The 16,851-nt window shown below is 32.8% G+C and overlaps 2 protein-coding genes across 2 annotated transcripts; both read right to left on the reverse strand.

Moving 5' to 3' along the window:
• Positions 1-1,464: 1,464 nt before the first annotated feature.
• On the reverse strand, positions 1,465-2,446 carry LOC138869418 (zinc finger BED domain-containing protein DAYSLEEPER-like). Its single transcript, XM_070147035.1, has 3 exons — positions 2,337-2,446; positions 1,838-2,254; positions 1,465-1,588 (listed from the first exon to the last, which is right to left on the reverse strand). The coding sequence occupies exons 1-3, from the start codon at positions 2,444-2,446 to the stop codon at positions 1,465-1,467; spliced, it is 651 nt and encodes a 216-aa protein (XP_070003136.1).
• Positions 2,447-6,697: 4,251 nt separating this feature from the next.
• LOC104244265 (UDP-rhamnose/UDP-galactose transporter 4) lies at positions 6,698-11,326 on the reverse strand. Its single transcript, XM_009799654.2, has 6 exons — positions 11,095-11,326; positions 9,369-9,566; positions 8,157-8,341; positions 7,870-8,070; positions 7,548-7,709; positions 6,698-7,276 (listed from the first exon to the last, which is right to left on the reverse strand). The coding sequence occupies exons 2-6, from the start codon at positions 9,511-9,513 to the stop codon at positions 6,953-6,955; spliced, it is 1,017 nt and encodes a 338-aa protein (XP_009797956.1). The 5' UTR covers positions 9,514-9,566; positions 11,095-11,326; the 3' UTR covers positions 6,698-6,952.
• Positions 11,327-16,851: the final 5,525 nt, after the last annotated feature.

The raw sequence follows: 16,851 nt of genomic DNA on the forward strand, positions 1-16,851 counted from the left end.
AGCTTGTCAACAAGATTTTAGTGTTTCTATTAGGTTTAAGCTTTCAAAACTAGGTCCAAATTTCGTAGTTTCAACTTCTATTTTTTCCAACTTGTATACGAGTATTGGTATTGCTTGAGCTTCTTGCATTTTTTTTGGGTACATTGTTATGAGTAGAGGCGGACCTATGCTTTGAGAAGAAGGGTCAAGGAACCCCGTTAACTTCGGCAAAAATTCTGAATATATAAGTATAAGTATACGTTTAAAACGGTCATATATTTTGCTTAGAACCCTTAAGATCAAAGTTTAATGGGTATTGATTGAGTAGTTCGCTCATGTGTCCCTACCACCTTTAAATTCTAGGTCCGTCCCTGGCTATAAGCAACTCAAATAATCACTTGGGTTTAAGATATAGTCAAATCATGCTAAAGAAAGTTCGACAGTGTTATAACTTTCAAATGGAAAGTCATACACTCTAGAAAGTAGATGGAATGATCAAGCGGCCGCCAATCCCTCGTATGTGTTGGATGTATGGTTTCATAATTGATTATCATCTGGCTATGGAAACAGAAAGATACATATATTAACGGGCCAATTTGTATTCAGGTCCAGTGAATGGAACACTAATAACTTGTCCAATCCAAATTGCTCTTAGAACTTAGATTTAAGTTATATATGCCGACGCTGTAAATAAATTTTGTACTATCAGTTTAACCTAATGGTTAATTTAACTTGATGATCAGTACCCCCCCCCCCCCCCCGGGTTCTTGGAGGAAAAAAAATGAAGAAGAGAAAGAGACAAAGTTACCTGCCAGCAATGAAAGAGGAGTTATTAAATGTAGAGGTGGCAAATGGGTCGTTTGGGCTGAGTTTGGGTTGATTAAAATGGGCTGCACTAATAATTGGATCAATGCCCAACCCAACCCAAATTTTACTTGGGTCAAAATGGGCTAACCCAACCCGTTCAACTTAACCCAAATATTTTATTTCTTCACATTCAAATACCTGCATAAAATAAAAAATTTGTCTCGCTCCTGCAAATCTATTTCGTGATATGTTGTTTGACAATTGACATATGATAATTTATTTCTGCTTTCTCAGCTAGATTGAGAATTTGAGATGCTCTCTTTTTTCTTTTATTTTTTATTGTTTTAAGTCTTACTGGTTTTTCACATGACAAAATTTGTACAAGGGAATCATGGTAACTAATTGAAATATACAAAGTACTGATCTTGCTTAGCAAATTTATGAGAATTTCCCTGTTTAAATACATAAGTGTTTTATCAACTACCAATGGTTTAGAATAAACTTTAGATCTATATCTCATCTCCAAAAATATCTTGCCAAATATCATAGAACAGAATATTTCCCAAGTAGGGATTTGATATTCCATTACCCAGTTCCAATTTGGGATGCACTAAACCCATTTACACGTGGTTATCAAATTCATTACAACGAATTAGTGTATACTAGATGAGTGATTATCTAAACTACTATCAACAAATTAATTGCAGTGCACGTAATTAATTGCAGTTCCAAGTAAAGATTCAAGACAACATCTTCTTCAACACAAACTTTTCCTCTTCCTTTTTCTAGCACCATAGTTATCCTGTCAAAGCATCACACAACAGAAGTAAAATGATAAATCACAATTTTGGAAGGTGTACATAAATGGAGAACTTAATACACAATCAAGTGAAAAACCTGAACCATACCAAAATTCAAATTTTTTGAAAGTGTAGCGACAATTTTCTCCACATCTATTGCAATGTCCTCCTCTTCAGAATCATCTCAAGCTAAAAATAAGAAAATTTTAAAAGTTGTCAAACTACAACAAAGTTCATAAAATAAAAATTACCTGATACTACCTTGATGTCCATAAATCCAATCTCTAGAACACAACTTAGCTTCTGCATTCTCTGGTAGAATAAAACTCTGGAATTTGCCAATAGCTCGACCACCAACACTAAAAGTTGACTCGGATGCAACTGTGCTGATAGGTATACTTAACAGGTCACGAGCCATCAATGAGAGTTCGGGATACTTACTCCTATTATCTTTCCAAAATATAAGCACGTCTAAATTTTCATTTCCTTTGCGTACTAATACATGTTCTTCCAAGTATAAATCCAACTGTGTCTTTTCTAAACTATACTTAGACGGACTTTCAAACATGTCAAATTCATCCATTTCGTTCATTATTTCGTCATAACATCCATGACTACTACTTCCAACAATTCCAACATCAGATATTGTCATGTATTCTTTAAACAACCTATGCAAATTATCCTCAACAATCTTAACTTTTTCATTGCAAGTCAAAAGATCAAGTTTTGAGAAGCAAAACTTCTCAAAACTTTATCAATTTAAACTTATATCGAGGATCAAGGACAATCGCCATAGAAGCAATTGGACTATAGTCGTCTTGCCAATATTTTGTAAACTTCTTCTCCATTTCCATAGCCATCGCCTTAATATTAGGATCCTCACTACCTACCTATCTCTTCCCTTATCAACATATGGATTTTTCAAACTTTATGAAAATATAAATTGGCTGTAGGATAACGGCTCCCAGAAAATAGTGTAGTGATTTCATAAAAAGGCCTTAAAAACTTAGCAATTGTTTCAGCTTTAACCCAATCCTCATCTGAAGGGCAATATGTAAAATCTTTGTCAAGTATCTTGAAGTCAGAAAATGCTCGACGATAAGGAAAAGCGCTATGAAGCATCAAATATGTATAATTCCACCTTGTAGACACATCTTGGCGCACTTTTCCCGTTAACTTTAAACCAAGATTCTTGATACACTCAACAAATTTTACAATCCTTGACTCAGAACCTTTAATATATTTTATACTTTCTCTAATATTAAAAATAACACTCTCTATTGTTTTCAAACCTGCTTTAACAATCAAATTCAAAATATGATTTGCACACTTGATGTCGACAAAGTTTCCATCACAAAGCAAAGAATCCATCAGCTTAAAATGCTCAATCAAGCAACTCACAACACCATCATTATAACTTGCATTATCTAAAGTTATAGAAAATATTTTCTTTTCAATTCCCCATTCTTTCAACAGATTAATCAACTTTGGACCCAAAATAGCACCACTATGAGGAGGAGGCACATGACGAAAGATTAAAACTCTCTTTTGCAAAACCCAATCCAAATCAACATAGTGCGCAGTAACACAAATATATCCATTTGATGTGACCGATGACCATAAATCAGATGTCAAACTGATTCTATTTGGAATAGCTTCAAGCTCATTTTTTACCATCTCTTTTTGATCATGATATAATTTAAGCACATCAACTTTTGTGGTATTTTTTGAAATGGTTTTAACCGTAGGATTCAAGAACGCATGCACTTCTCTAACCCCTTCATATTCTACATAACTAAATGGCAGGTTATGTCTAACTATAGCCTTGGCTACAACTTCACGATATTCTTTATGATCAATTGGCGTACCTTGCTTTGATGCTTCAATCTTCTGCTTAGCTAGATGTCGCTTTAAATTTGTTGTTCCAGCTTTTGAGTCAGCCAAAAATATTATCCTGTATTTCTTATATTTAGCTCTAAGTCTATTATCAGGATCTGTATCCAATGGCAACTTCTCATAAAAATCCCACACAACAGAAGTAGTTTTACGTTGTCTTTTTGAACTTGAAACACTTATTTCATTGGACTCTACATCATCATGCTCTATCGACATCTTCTTACACAATGAGATCCTACAGTAGATTAAATACCATATAATTAGTTTCTAATTCAGTTTAAATAGCTCATAAACTATGAAACAACAACAGAGTCCTAAAATAAAGATAAATAATGCTATTGTTGGAGCAGAAAGGACAAATGATTAAAACAAAATAAAGGCACAAATAATTAAAGATTTAACACCATGTAAACACCCACTTCATAAAAAATCCAAGAAAACTCTATGAGTAACAATGATGAAACATTAAACTCCTAAAGGAAATGACAATTAGGTGATCATACATTAAAAAAATAACAGAACTCTTGCATACCCTTTTTACCATTTTTTTTTAAAACACACACACAAGGAAAAACCAAAAATCAAGAAAAGAATACCAATCAACCCCCCCCCCCCTCACCCCAACCCCATCCAAAACAAAACGTTACAAGTAAATCACATATGCATAAAAGAGTAATCTGTATGAAAAACACCCAGTTGAACAAAATGCATAAAACAGTGATATTTATGGAAAAAAAAACACATAAATAGTTAAGAAAACTCACTGGCTAGAGTTGAATTGCAGGATTGTGAAGAATATTTCAAACAATTTTGAGTGTTCAGTGAAGAAGAAAAAGTAAGAGAGTTACAAGGGTACTATATGTAGAGGTTTTTAGCTTCTATGACAAGGAAAAATACACTCCCCACCCCACCCCACCGCCCCGACCCTTAATTCTCTGTAACACCACCACCACCCACCCACCCCCCAGGGAAAAGGCAATGATAGTACAATTTATGATCAATACCTTATGCGTGAAAATTCGAGATCCAGTGAAATCTCCAGCAAAGAGTTCGCCGTAGAGAAGGAAGACGCTGGAGAAATGGAAGTCGCCGGAAAAAAGACAGAGACCGGAGATCGTATTTGAAGTTCAGAGAGAAACTTGTCGTTTTTTTTGAGTGCAGAGAGAGTGGAAAAGAAAGCGTCTGTCTTGTGTTTAGGTTTTGGGAGTTTGATGGGTTTGTTTGGGCACCTAAACGGGTTAGAATTGGGTTAACTATTTTAACGGGTTGAAATAGGTTTAGCCCAGAATGACCCATTAGTAAAATTGTTTCAGCCCAACCCATTATTTGCTGGGTTAGTTGGGCTTAGGCTCAAAATGCCACCCTTAATATTTAAATGCAAAGCATTAATCACCAAATTACTCTTTGCATGAAAATATCATTTCCAAGAGTACAAATTGAATGTGATTCGCATACATTTTAGCTATTTCTATCACTTCTCAATTTCATGCATTCAAAGAAATAATCTCACATTAAAGTCTCCCTTTACCAAACATGTTAGCATTCATTGAGAAATGCCATATGATTTTTACATGAAATGAATATTACTATTAAATGCCACCATACCTGCAAATTCATTTAGTTCTGAGTCATAAGATATTTCACATGGCTCACACGTTACACATATTGTTGCATAACTCAATTAATACTGAAAGTTCTGTATTCACCTTTATGACTAGTTTGTTTTCATATAAACTATACACCATATAGTTGAAAAAGTACAAGTCTTATATAATTAAATACATTTATACTAAATATGCACCTATTGTCACAAAATAAGGGGGCATTTTTATATATAGTCACTTTTGGGGTCACTATTGAAGTTTTACTGCATTGTACAAAATTTTGCAGAGTGTACCCACTCGGATCTAAAGTAGTTCAATCTCTTCGATCAATGCAACTTCAGAAATCAAATATAAAGTTCTTCTATTTTTCAAATGCAACTTCAGAAATTCGAATCTTAAGTAGTTCAATATATTGAATGCAACGTCAGATTTCAAATCTTAAGTTCTGAAACATAAACTTGTTCATCGAATTTCAACAATCCAATACACAATTCAATGCTAAATAAGCTCAAATTTGAAATATAACTTCATAAAAAACAAATATCAATCATCAAATTGTCAAAACAACGATAAATTTAACAAAACCATTTTGTAACTAAGAAGAAGAAGAAAACAATAAAGAATAAGAGAAAAAGTGTATGTATCTTAAGTTTTTCAAAATTAAGTATTAGTTAAACTTTTTTTTTAAAAAAAAAAGCAATTACAAATTCAATGAGTGGCGCAAACTGCCAGATAAAATTTTTACCAAATAAGTGGTTTTTGCGGTCATATGTTGCAACCCTGACTATGGACCAACATAGTCTTGGATCTCCCTGCCATTAAATCATGCAGCCCACAAAATTGAGTGGCCTTTACCCTATATTTTATTTTCTGTTTTAATAACAATGGTGTCCGTACCAGTTTGTACGTATCTCGACTTTTCTGTCAGATGCTTTCTCTAACTCTCGGTAGCATAGTTACCTCATAACTCCGCCCGTTAGGGCAGATAAAAAGAATCACTTAACATCTTTTGCCTCTTTTAAGATTTGATACCTCGATCTAGGTCCGAGATAATCCTTTGTTCCATATCCCCGGAACTATTTACAACTAGCCATTAAGAAGTCTCAAATGTACTAGCACTGCATCAAAGATGCAGTCATCGATTCTCCCGAGAGGTCACAATTGCAGTGAGCAAAGATATTAATGACAAGGAAGACTTTTTTGTTATGCTACTAATACTTGCTCTGTTATTCTGCCCAAGCCTGGCTGAGGAAGAGTTACGGAGCGTAAAACAAAAAAATACGTTGACCGGGCATGCTATGTGTAATGATTCCCCCGCATAACTCCGCCCACTAGGGCAGATAAAAAGAATCACTTAACATTTTTTGTCTCTATTAAGATTCGAGCACCGGTATCTTATAGTTTTCGCCCATTTCATTCTGGATGTGGACTTTTATACTCTTTAACCTACGTTGCCTTAATGGCTGGAATATAGAACAGCCCCCACAGGGATAATGAATATTTCATTTAGATACTTCATGATATGCAGAAAGCAAGTTAGAAATTGAACATACCAATATCTTATACTCACACTAAAGTTAAATTGATTTTGACAGTATAGAGTTCAAACCATACTGATCAAAGGAAAATTGATTTAAGTAATGATCAAATCACATTGTCTTTGTAGTTTAAACATGTGAATTTCAACATAAATTAGAAGGGGGAAAAGGGAAAATGAAATGATAAGCTCACTGTCAAAAAGAAGGAAAAAAAAATTAGATGGTGATAGATCAAATCATATGATTGAATTAAACACTTTGTGACTATATGGCAGAAAAGAAATAAGAAATTGTCAATTACTCTGCTTGATTTCTTGAAAATGACTCACTATACTTTCTCGTCGAGCTCAGTTGCTAGTAAGCGATTTTGTTTTTCAGGTTTGATGGTAGAAGGAGGTGGTAGCCGCTCTTTTCCACCGGGTTGTGAGGAAGCATTACCATACCATATCATGCCAACGATTGCAATAGACATTCCGAAGACAACGTGTAGATTGAGTCCCTCTTTCCCGAAGAAGAGGAAACCCAAAATCAGGACAAGAATTGTCTTCATATGACCAAGCACTTGAAATGTCACTGCTGTAAATCTACCAATGCAGATGAATTGGCTGAGGTTCGTCCCTATCGCTATTGTACATGATAGGATGATGAAAAACTGCAATGAGAAAAAAAAACATCCGAATTATTATAATGGCAAACTACTAAGACCAAAAGTTGACGTACCATAGAGTGTACGATATTGGTAGTTCCCAGAAACATATCGTTCATACATTCAGTTTGAGCATTAAACGGATATATCCACATCCTATATGGTGAAACGTTCTCCTTTTTATAGTGCATGAGAAACTCAAGTGAAACTTGTATTACATAACCATGATATAATGGAACTCGCTTATGTCAACTAAAGAGGACTTTGATGTACTTACTAGTGATATTGAGGTATAGTTATAGGCATCGACCCTCTTCTCAGTCAACCAGTAGTCTACAAGGGGTCCCGTTAACAGCAGGGATGTAGCCTGTATTGGTGCGGTATGCCCCAACAGGTTGAATGATCCCAAGGAATATTTACGCTGAAGAAAATGTACATACTGCATCGGAAAAATGTAAATCAGCCACACTAATCAGTTAGTAGAATGTATAGAGAGCAAAGAAAATTAACATTGCATCAAATAAAAAAGCCAGTTATGTTGACATAAGCAAAGGGATTGGTGTTTCATAGTAAACCACAGAATTTTATAAATGACTTACATATTGCTGCAGGGCAGTGCTCCAGACCGCAATGAAGGCAGCAATAAAACCTTTTGCATTTACACTTACATCAGTAACAGTACAGATTGCAACACCTAGTAGGACCAACAAAATGCTTAATTTGGTGTCCCTTGAGTATCGCACATTGTCCAGCACAATTTCCAAAAAGCACGACACTGGTATCATACTTAGCTTTGCGATCTGATGAGAATCAAGAGGAAAAAGAGCTGTAAGTTAAAAGTTCAGCACAAGTAGAATACAGAAGTACGATGAATCTTCACACTGACCTGATAGAATCCGACAGAGTTCCACATTAAACTCACATTCATTCCGACAATAGAAAAGTTTGCAAACAATACAAATTTCAGTCGTTCAGACCAAGGAAGTTGGGAATTCTGGATATGCCCAAGCCATTTAAGGAAAAAGGTCATCAATGTCGTCGTGGCAAAATGTAGACCAGTTAAGGTTGTCGCTGCAAATTGGACGGAACATAGGACAAAGTCAGGATAACAAAAGAAATATCAAGCTAATTCATTCTAAAGCTTACGAATGATTCGAAAGATTAATATTAACCAGTTCATAAGAAACTATGCTTTTAATGTCAAAGAGTATCTTAATCCATTAACTCTGAATTATATAAACTAGATATTCTTCAGCACAGGGAGGCAATTACAGCTTCTCTGGAGGATTAGAATGAAAAAAAATTCATTTATATAGTTTGCCTGAATGGCTTATAAATTTGCTTAGTCTCAAAAAAGCCAAACATGAGTTGGTTAACCACGTAGCAACAAGCAACAGCCAAGTAGAATAGTAGTTTGATGAGAAAGCCGCAACATTTAGAAATAAGAAGAGGAAAAAAAAAATCAGTTTCACTTCTTTAGTAGAAGAAAACAATATAGAAGCATTTCAATAGCTTGCTCATATCGGGTGGCAAGTTAGAGAATCAAATAGAATAAGAGATGCTACAAATTTGGTGTATGTTCTTAAATATACTTGGTGGCCCATGAGTCATGCCGAGAGGACTGAATGATATCTTCAGTTGGCACAGTCAAGAAGTGAAGAAAAAGCTGAGACAGGTCTGAAGAACAATTTCATTGTGCACATTATGGCCAGTATGGATAGATAGAAATCATAAATACTTTGAAGATAAAGGTGATCAAATATCTCTTGTTAAGTTCAAATGTCTTCATAATTTGAATTTTTGGTGTAATTTGAGGATAGAGGATATACTGTACTACTAGATTCTTACAGCTAGCACAGGAATCTACGCTACCGCCAATGCAGTAACTTTTATGTCTTTGTACAACACTTTCTTGATGCTGGTTGATTAATAAATCATTTATCAGAAAAGATGAATAAGAGATGCTAGATAAAAATGCCTACTACAATAAAGTCATTTGGGCAAAATTCCCACACGAATACTGGAAAAATGTGATGAGTAGATAAATGGAAAACTAGAACTAGAAAATGTAAACCTTCAACACAAGTATATAACATACCGAAACTGAAACCATATGTAGCCATTAAGGCTTTATTAACAATAATAATTCCAACTGAAGTGACAATATTGAATGCCCATGCTGCCACATCAAGAGACATTTTCTTCTCATCCTTGACAGTCGTGGACATTTTCTTTGACCGCATCTAAAGCATAGAAAATTCTTTAACGTTTGCCCTTCAGAATGATCACCAAAAATCTGCATAGAAACACATCAAACAAATGAATAAGATGTTCTCACAGAATGTAACAAAATGAGCTACTTTACCACAAGTGCATACTAACATTCTTGTATAGAACCACAAGTTATGATCATTATTAGCGCTTCTATTGGCTAACCAACCAGATTATGACATTTCATGTGAATAAAGGAGGGAGAGCTAAGAGAAACAAAGAGAACCAATAAATCAAATCCAATCTTAAACCTACATATACATCACTAGAGGAAAAGACGAACAGGTATAAACGACAAAGCAGGGAACATTTGCTAGAGCAATTACATGTAATGATATCTGACGGAATGTATAACCATTTGAAAGAATAAAGCTGGGATGTGCCAAATGGAAAGTAATTAGGATTAAGTATAGTTTACAAAATATTCATAATTTCACAAAAGGAAAGTAAATTTTATCCCTCTTGACCAAATGACAACCACACTAAAAATTAATAGTCCAGCAATGATACAAAAAATGATTATTTCCTTCTAATGAATTACAGTAAACCCCATGATTTTGTCATGCAAAAGTTCAGAAAAGAGAACTCAAACAAAACAAAATCGCAACCAAAACAGTGGGAAAGATTCGTAATATGCCTGCATAGTATTTTAAAAGAAATAACCACATCTAAGAAGAAGAAAAAAGGGCAATACAAATGTTTCATTGTGTCACAGATGTAGATCAAACGAAATAGTTATGCACGAAATGCTTTATTTTGGATCTTTTAATCAATTTTATAAAGCATTTAACTTTAGTTCAGGTTCTGAAAAGATGTCCATTCTGAGAAGAATTACTGTGAGTTGCTGGAGATATGTACCGATGGTGCTTAAATGAATCCATAAGAAAATCCAGATTCAAATTTCAATATTAATTCATTTTAGGTGAAGGATGAAACTAATCATCTCTCTCTCTCTCTCTCTCTCTCTCTCTCTCTCTCTCTCTCTCTCTCTCTCTCTCTCTCTCTCTCTCTCTCTCTCTCTCTCTCTATACAGAACAGAAAGCTTGCAATTATGGCACATAAGTGGAGCTATAGGAAAGAAATAAAATCAGAAATCAATTGCCAATATGTAATCTCCAGTGGAAAACACAAAGATCCACACACTTCATTCCATTTCCTCAGAATTTACATCCCAATCAACAGAGCAAAATCACTCAAATATAACAGATCTTCACAGACTACACAAATCAGCTGCTTCAAGAATCCAAATTCCAAGTAAATCAAAAGCAAAATAATGAAAACCCCACAAGAAAAAAAGCACAAACACACACACACACACACAATTCAAGAATCCATGAAAGTCATAAACCAAATATTAAGAAACCCAAAAATCCAAATTTCAAGAAAATTAAAAGCTAACTAATGAGAACCCCCCCCCCCCCCCACCACCACCACCACCACCACCACCACCAAAAAAAAAACTTCCAATAAAATCACAAATTAACCAATAAAACTCAAAAGGGAAAGAAACCCACAAATTAAATTCAAGAAAGATAAAAGGTAAGTAAACATACTTTCAAATGAATCCAAAAAAAAGCGCCAAAATAGTAACAAGAGCAGCTGCTACTCCGCTGAGAAAAAATCAAGAAGCTTTGGAGAAAATGGAAAGTGGGTTTAATTATATGTGAATTGAATGTGTTGAATAAATACAGAGAAAAAATTGGTGAAGAATGGAAAAAGTTTGGATCTTTTGCACCATTAAGTAAGACGTGGACTAAGGAAAGATTGCGTTTTTACTTCATGTCTGCGCTTGCTTTGTTTCTTTTTTTAAAAAATAATTTATATTTATTGAAATGATTATTTTTCCTATTTTATGTGAGTTTAGAATGTGAATTTAAGATCTGAGAATTTAAAATACTAGTAGTTTTCGTTAACCCGTAAAGTTAATGAAATTAAGATAACAAGTAAAGATTCCTCTTGGTGTCTTGAGCTTTTTGTGATCTGAGAATAATATAAATTAATCAACTCTTCCTCTTTAATTATTAATAGATCCATCTTGATATCTTGATCTGTGTGAGTACTATTATTTTTTTGGTCGGTGAAAACTCAATAATATTTTGGTTTTGGAATTAATGGAGGTTAAGGTTGTCCATTCATGTATGTAATACAAAAATACAAAATTCTACTTTCTTCTTTTTTTGGTAATCTCACTTTTTTAATTTATGTGAATGTGTTTGATTGGCGCGAGTTTAAGAAGACAAAAGCGAGATCTTAAAGATGGCATATATATATTTATGGCTATAGATATATCATTAAGAATAAAAAAAGTAAATACATTCATACTAAAAAGGAAAGTATGTTATACAAATTAAAGAAAAGTATGTTACACAAATTGAGAAAGAGAATATTTTTCTTTCCTGTGAATTTATTAGTGTACGACATGTTGTTGGTTAAAATCTGGCTCAAAGGTAATTTTAACATAGTATAATATTGTCCGTTTTAGATCAAATCCTGCACGGTTTTCCCTAAAAGATCTTACCATTGAGAATATCCAATACCTTATAAGTAACTTGCTTTTCTTTTCTACTTTTTATGTGGAATTGTGTTCACATACACACACAATAATCTCCCCATTGAACTACATTTCACATATGTTAATTTGGAGATTAGTTGTGTGGCACGCGCATCATCCGAGTATTTATGGCTACCGTTGCCTAGAGACTAGCTTTTTCTAGTGTATGCATCCTCAAAACTAGGGTAATGGTCGTAAACCAGTCCACAACGAGCAAATGCACTAAATCGGGTCTCACATCATCACTCTACTATCTCCAATCTCGTCTTGCTCAACCATTGATTTTTATACCAGTTATTAGATCAAATCGACTCAAATATATTTTTATTTGTTTTGGGTCAAGTCCGTATGAATTTCTTAAAAGGTCTCGAACCAAGAGAATTCAACGCCTTATAAATAATTTCTTTTTCTTTGATTATATATGTCCGTATGGAAACAATTGAATGATTTTTATGACATTTCCTTTATGTTAGCATAAGATCAATTTGGAATAAATATTGGTGCATGCATCTTTTTCTTTTTCAAATAATAGTAAAGAATAATTGATAATGTATTTGTAGATTTTCTCCTACTAGAAGTTGGTAGTATCTGTTTTTCCATCAACCAGTAAGAATATAATTGATAATGTCACATGATAAGTTTCACTTTTCTTAATCTTTTACACGGTTCTTGACTTTTATTATTAAGCCTATATGTGATTTTGTTTTTTCATTTTATCTTCTCACTGATGATATGCTATAATTGCGTATTTTAGTCGCTTATTACACTCTAATTTAATACATTTTAATTGAGTTTGAGCTTTAATCGCTAGTGTTTTGCACTAATTGTGTGTTTTATGCCTTGTAGGAATGATTCCGAGCTATATAGATGTTATGTAATGAATTCAAGTGATTTGGAGCTTTGAAGTCTGAGTAAAAGCCTAAGGAATTAAGCCGGGATCGTGTTCAGGGGTCAAATTTGATAGTTAAGAACAAATGAAGACTCGAGTAGGTATATTGTGTACTGTCTAGTAAAATAGACATAACTATTTGCTCCGAACTCCATTTGCGCTATATAATATATGGTTAGAAAGCTAACTCAAAGGGCTACAACTTTCATGTTTTATATTTTTCCAAATTCCAAACAGAACAGGGTAAAAAAATGCGGTAGAAACCGAGACCGCGAACCTGGACGTGGACTGAGGCAATATACCGCGCCCGGACCGCGATCGAGCGTCCAGACCTGAAAATTGTCCTTTTTCGCGTAGGAGAAGATATAATTGTTGGGTCCGACCCTACTTGGTATATATACATGGAAAAATGGTATTTTGAGGAGGTTGGACAGATTTTTGACACAGATTCGACCTAAGGAGGCAGAGACACAATAGGAGCAAGGCGGGGAATTCTTCTACGAGTTTTTCCTTCCTCTTCCTATTTTTCATTGTTGGTTATGACTTTTAGTATTGTAGTTTTACATACTATTATGAATAGCTAATTTGTTATCTAGGGTTTTGATAGAACCTTTTGTAGGATAAATTTTTGTTATGTTTTTATATAATTGAGCCGTTGGATTTCTCTACTTGTTCAACTACGTGTTTATTGTTGTTGGTTGAATGGCCATCGATTGACTGTGCCTATTTATTATGTGTTGCTTGATAAAGGATACATATTTAGGTGGTTGTTGAAAATGTCACTCCTAACATATGTGAGAAATCAATACATCGGGTTTAAAAGTAGGTTTAGAAATAACAAAGTCTTGACATGGTCATAGTGAGCGGTTAGATAAAGCCAACTAGCGTAGTTCGAGAGAATATGTCTAGTAAATTGTTGTAGTTGCTCGAGAGAGAATTACAACACCTAAAGTGCTCACGATCAGTAGAGAATACATTGGCAAAATTGTAGGAAACATAGCTAGAAGGATTCCGACAATTGGGAAAATCATAACTCTAGACCTCTTTAATTTAGTCTCCAACCCTTTGTCTCGTTAGTTGATAATTTTACCGCTTTCTAGTATTTGCTAGTTAATTAGTTAGAAATATAAATCTCAATCTTTATAATTTAGAAAATTGTTCAAACTTGTCTTTAGGGGTGTACATAGGTCGGGTTGGTTCGGATTTTACAATTACCAAACCAAACCAATTGTGTCAGGTTACTAAATCTAAAAACCAAACCAATAAAGCTCGGGTTTTTCACTCTCGGTTTTTCTCGGTTTTTCGGGTTTTTCGAGTTTTTTCCGGGTTTTTTTCCCAGTAAAATCTTCGTAGAACAAAACGTATAAATTGTACTAAAAAATAATACAAAATATGAGATGTGTCATGGCATTATCTTAATATATTCAACAATAAAGATAATAAAATTATATAACATAAATATTGCTAATTAAAAAGTCATAATAAAAATAAACATAATCTAAATGTACTAAGTCATTCTAAAATAAGTAGACTAATAAGGGAATATTAATTACATGACTAAATGCTAAAGAAAAAATAAAAATAAGTTATGCATTTTTATCTAAATTATTGCAAAATAAAAAATAGATATTCAATACATTCCCGTTCGTAGTATTGAATTGAATGTCTTTTGTTAGCATTAGTATTGATTTAATTTTGGTTTGAGCTTTTGTTAGCGTTATTTAATTTATTAATGTTAATGGCTATAAAATTTATTGGAACATTCAAAAGTTCTAAGTCCAACCTTGAAATAATACCTTAAAAGATAAAATTACGAATTTTTTTAAGAAATATTTATAAATTACATCACAATAAGTATATTTATATATTAAATATATTTAAAATTTCTATATATGTAATGTTGGGTTGGTTTGGTTTCGGTTTGACTTTCTTTAGTTAAAACCAAACCAAACCAAACCAATGATGGTCGGGTTTTTTTTCCAACACCAAACCAAATCAAACTAAATCATAGTCGGGTTTTTTTTCTCGATTTGACTCGGATTATCAGGTTGGGTGCGGTTTGTCGGTTTTCTTTGTACACTCCTACTTGTCTTCTTAGTGATATTAAACAGATATAGCTAAGTCTTAGTTCTCTGTGAAATTCGACTTCAAACTTTTAGACCGGATTATATTTACAATGACCGCTTATCCTTTTTAGTACTAGATTGGATGTGATCACTCACTCAGGTAAGTTTATGTTTGGTGAAGAAAATCTAAACTTCTGTTGCCCAAAGAGTAAAATTGACTCAGTCTCCTTTTGAATTATTCAACTACTGCTGTTATTCTTCGAAGATTCCACTTTCTGTCAAAGCAGTCAATCATTTGAATTTTTTAAAATTTCAACCCTCAAGTCTTCTATAAGAAGAACAAATTGCATCATTTCAAGCTTCATAATCGAATAACCAAATTGAAATTTGATGCCGAATTTTGAACCTATATTTATTTGTAATTTCATTAAAAGAATATTCAAACCCATTATACTGTAGTCCTAATTTGTTTTTACCTAAGAATGAGCGTGTTTGGCGGAACGGGAATTCAAGGTAGAGCTTTTATATACGTTTGGATTATTGTTATATCTCATTTCATAATGTATCGTATTATATTGCACTGTATTGTTTGATGAATATAATGTTTGGATAAATTGTATCGCTTGAAGTCGTTTCATGATGTCACACACCAATAATATGAAAAATAAACTTGCAATAACACTAAAAAAAATAGGATACAAGTAGAACTATTATATAAAAGAGTAGGGTAAAGAAATAAAATGTGATTATCTATATATATATTAAAGCCATAAAGTTACCATATATAATTGACTTTGTGGTTAAGCCAAGTGGAAAATTAATAAATGTCAATAGTATATGGTAACTTTATTCTATATATATATTTGACTATGTTATATATATATATATATATATAAGGATAATTTTGAATTTATATATATAAAGTTTTTAAATTTGAATTAAAATTAAAAAAAATTATCTTTTGTTACCATGTTATCATACTTAATTCGGTTAGTGATCATAATTATATTAGGAACTTTTGCTATCTTAATTCAAATTATGTAAATACTACTTCGCCTCTGGCCAAAAAAAGAAATACTTCATATAACTATAAACTCTTTTACATTTAAAATCCTATAATTATAGTCTATAGCTCGATTTGAATAAAGTGAATTTCTTTTAAAATAAATGAAATATATAGGGTACACGCTTATATTTATCCAAATAACAAAAAAAAAGTTTAAAAGTTGATAAAAATTTACTTACATATATAATAAAGTAAACCTACATGCTGGGGAAAGAAACATTACAAAAATCAGTCAATATTCAACACAAGTTGTTTTTTTTCCTTTTTAAAAAATGTTTGTTTGAAGAATCAATTTATATAAATGGACATCAAACAAATAACAAAACTTTGGCTATATAATTTATTAATTTCTATTTAACACCTTCTAGGAATTGAAGGGTATAAGCCGAAACCTCTTCATTTAGCTGCAGTCAAACCAACATTACAAGGGTGTAGTATTTTTTTCATTGAAAAATATTTATTTTGAATCATTAGATTATGTGAAAGATTTTTTTCTCGATTTCAAAAGGAGGGATATTGGTTTCTAATTGATAGTTTCTATAGCGATTTTCAAGTATAACAAAAATATATTTAAAAAAAAAAATTGGTATGGCGTGAAATAGTTATTTTTAAAATGTAAACAAATTATTTCGAAATGGGATTATTTTTTAAATTATAATGTAATTTTTAAAATAAAAGACAAGATATTTATAAATTTTAGTAGAGAGTTTTTAAAATAATTATAATAGAAGTCATATG

This window comes from Nicotiana sylvestris, chromosome 5 (assembly GCF_000393655.2).
Source record: "Nicotiana sylvestris chromosome 5, ASM39365v2, whole genome shotgun sequence".
In the NCBI taxonomy this organism is placed as follows: domain Eukaryota; kingdom Viridiplantae; phylum Streptophyta; class Magnoliopsida; order Solanales; family Solanaceae; genus Nicotiana; species Nicotiana sylvestris.

Excerpts from the sequence above, each read along its gene's own strand:
- LOC138869418 (XM_070147035.1), bottom strand. The coding sequence starts at position 2,446 with ATGGCTATGGAAATGGAGAAGAAGTTTACAAAATATTGGCAAGACGAC. Across the intron at positions 2,255-2,336 it reads TATAAGTTTAAATTGATAAA|GTTGTTTAAAGAATACATGA; the intron begins GTTTTGAGAAGT and ends TAATTTGCATAG. Across the intron at positions 1,589-1,837 it reads GGACATCAAGGTAGTATCAG|GATAACTATGGTGCTAGAAA; the intron begins GTAATTTTTATT and ends ATGCTTTGACAG.
- LOC104244265 (XM_009799654.2), bottom strand. The coding sequence starts at position 9,513 with ATGCGGTCAAAGAAAATGTCCACGACTGTCAAGGATGAGAAGAAAATG. Across the intron at positions 8,071-8,156 it reads ACTCTGTCGGATTCTATCAG|ATCGCAAAGCTAAGTATGAT; the intron begins GTCAGTGTGAAG and ends GATTCTCATCAG. Across the intron at positions 7,277-7,547 it reads ACTATACCTCAATATCACTA|TTTTTCATCATCCTATCATG; the intron begins GTAAGTACATCA and ends TTCTCATTGCAG.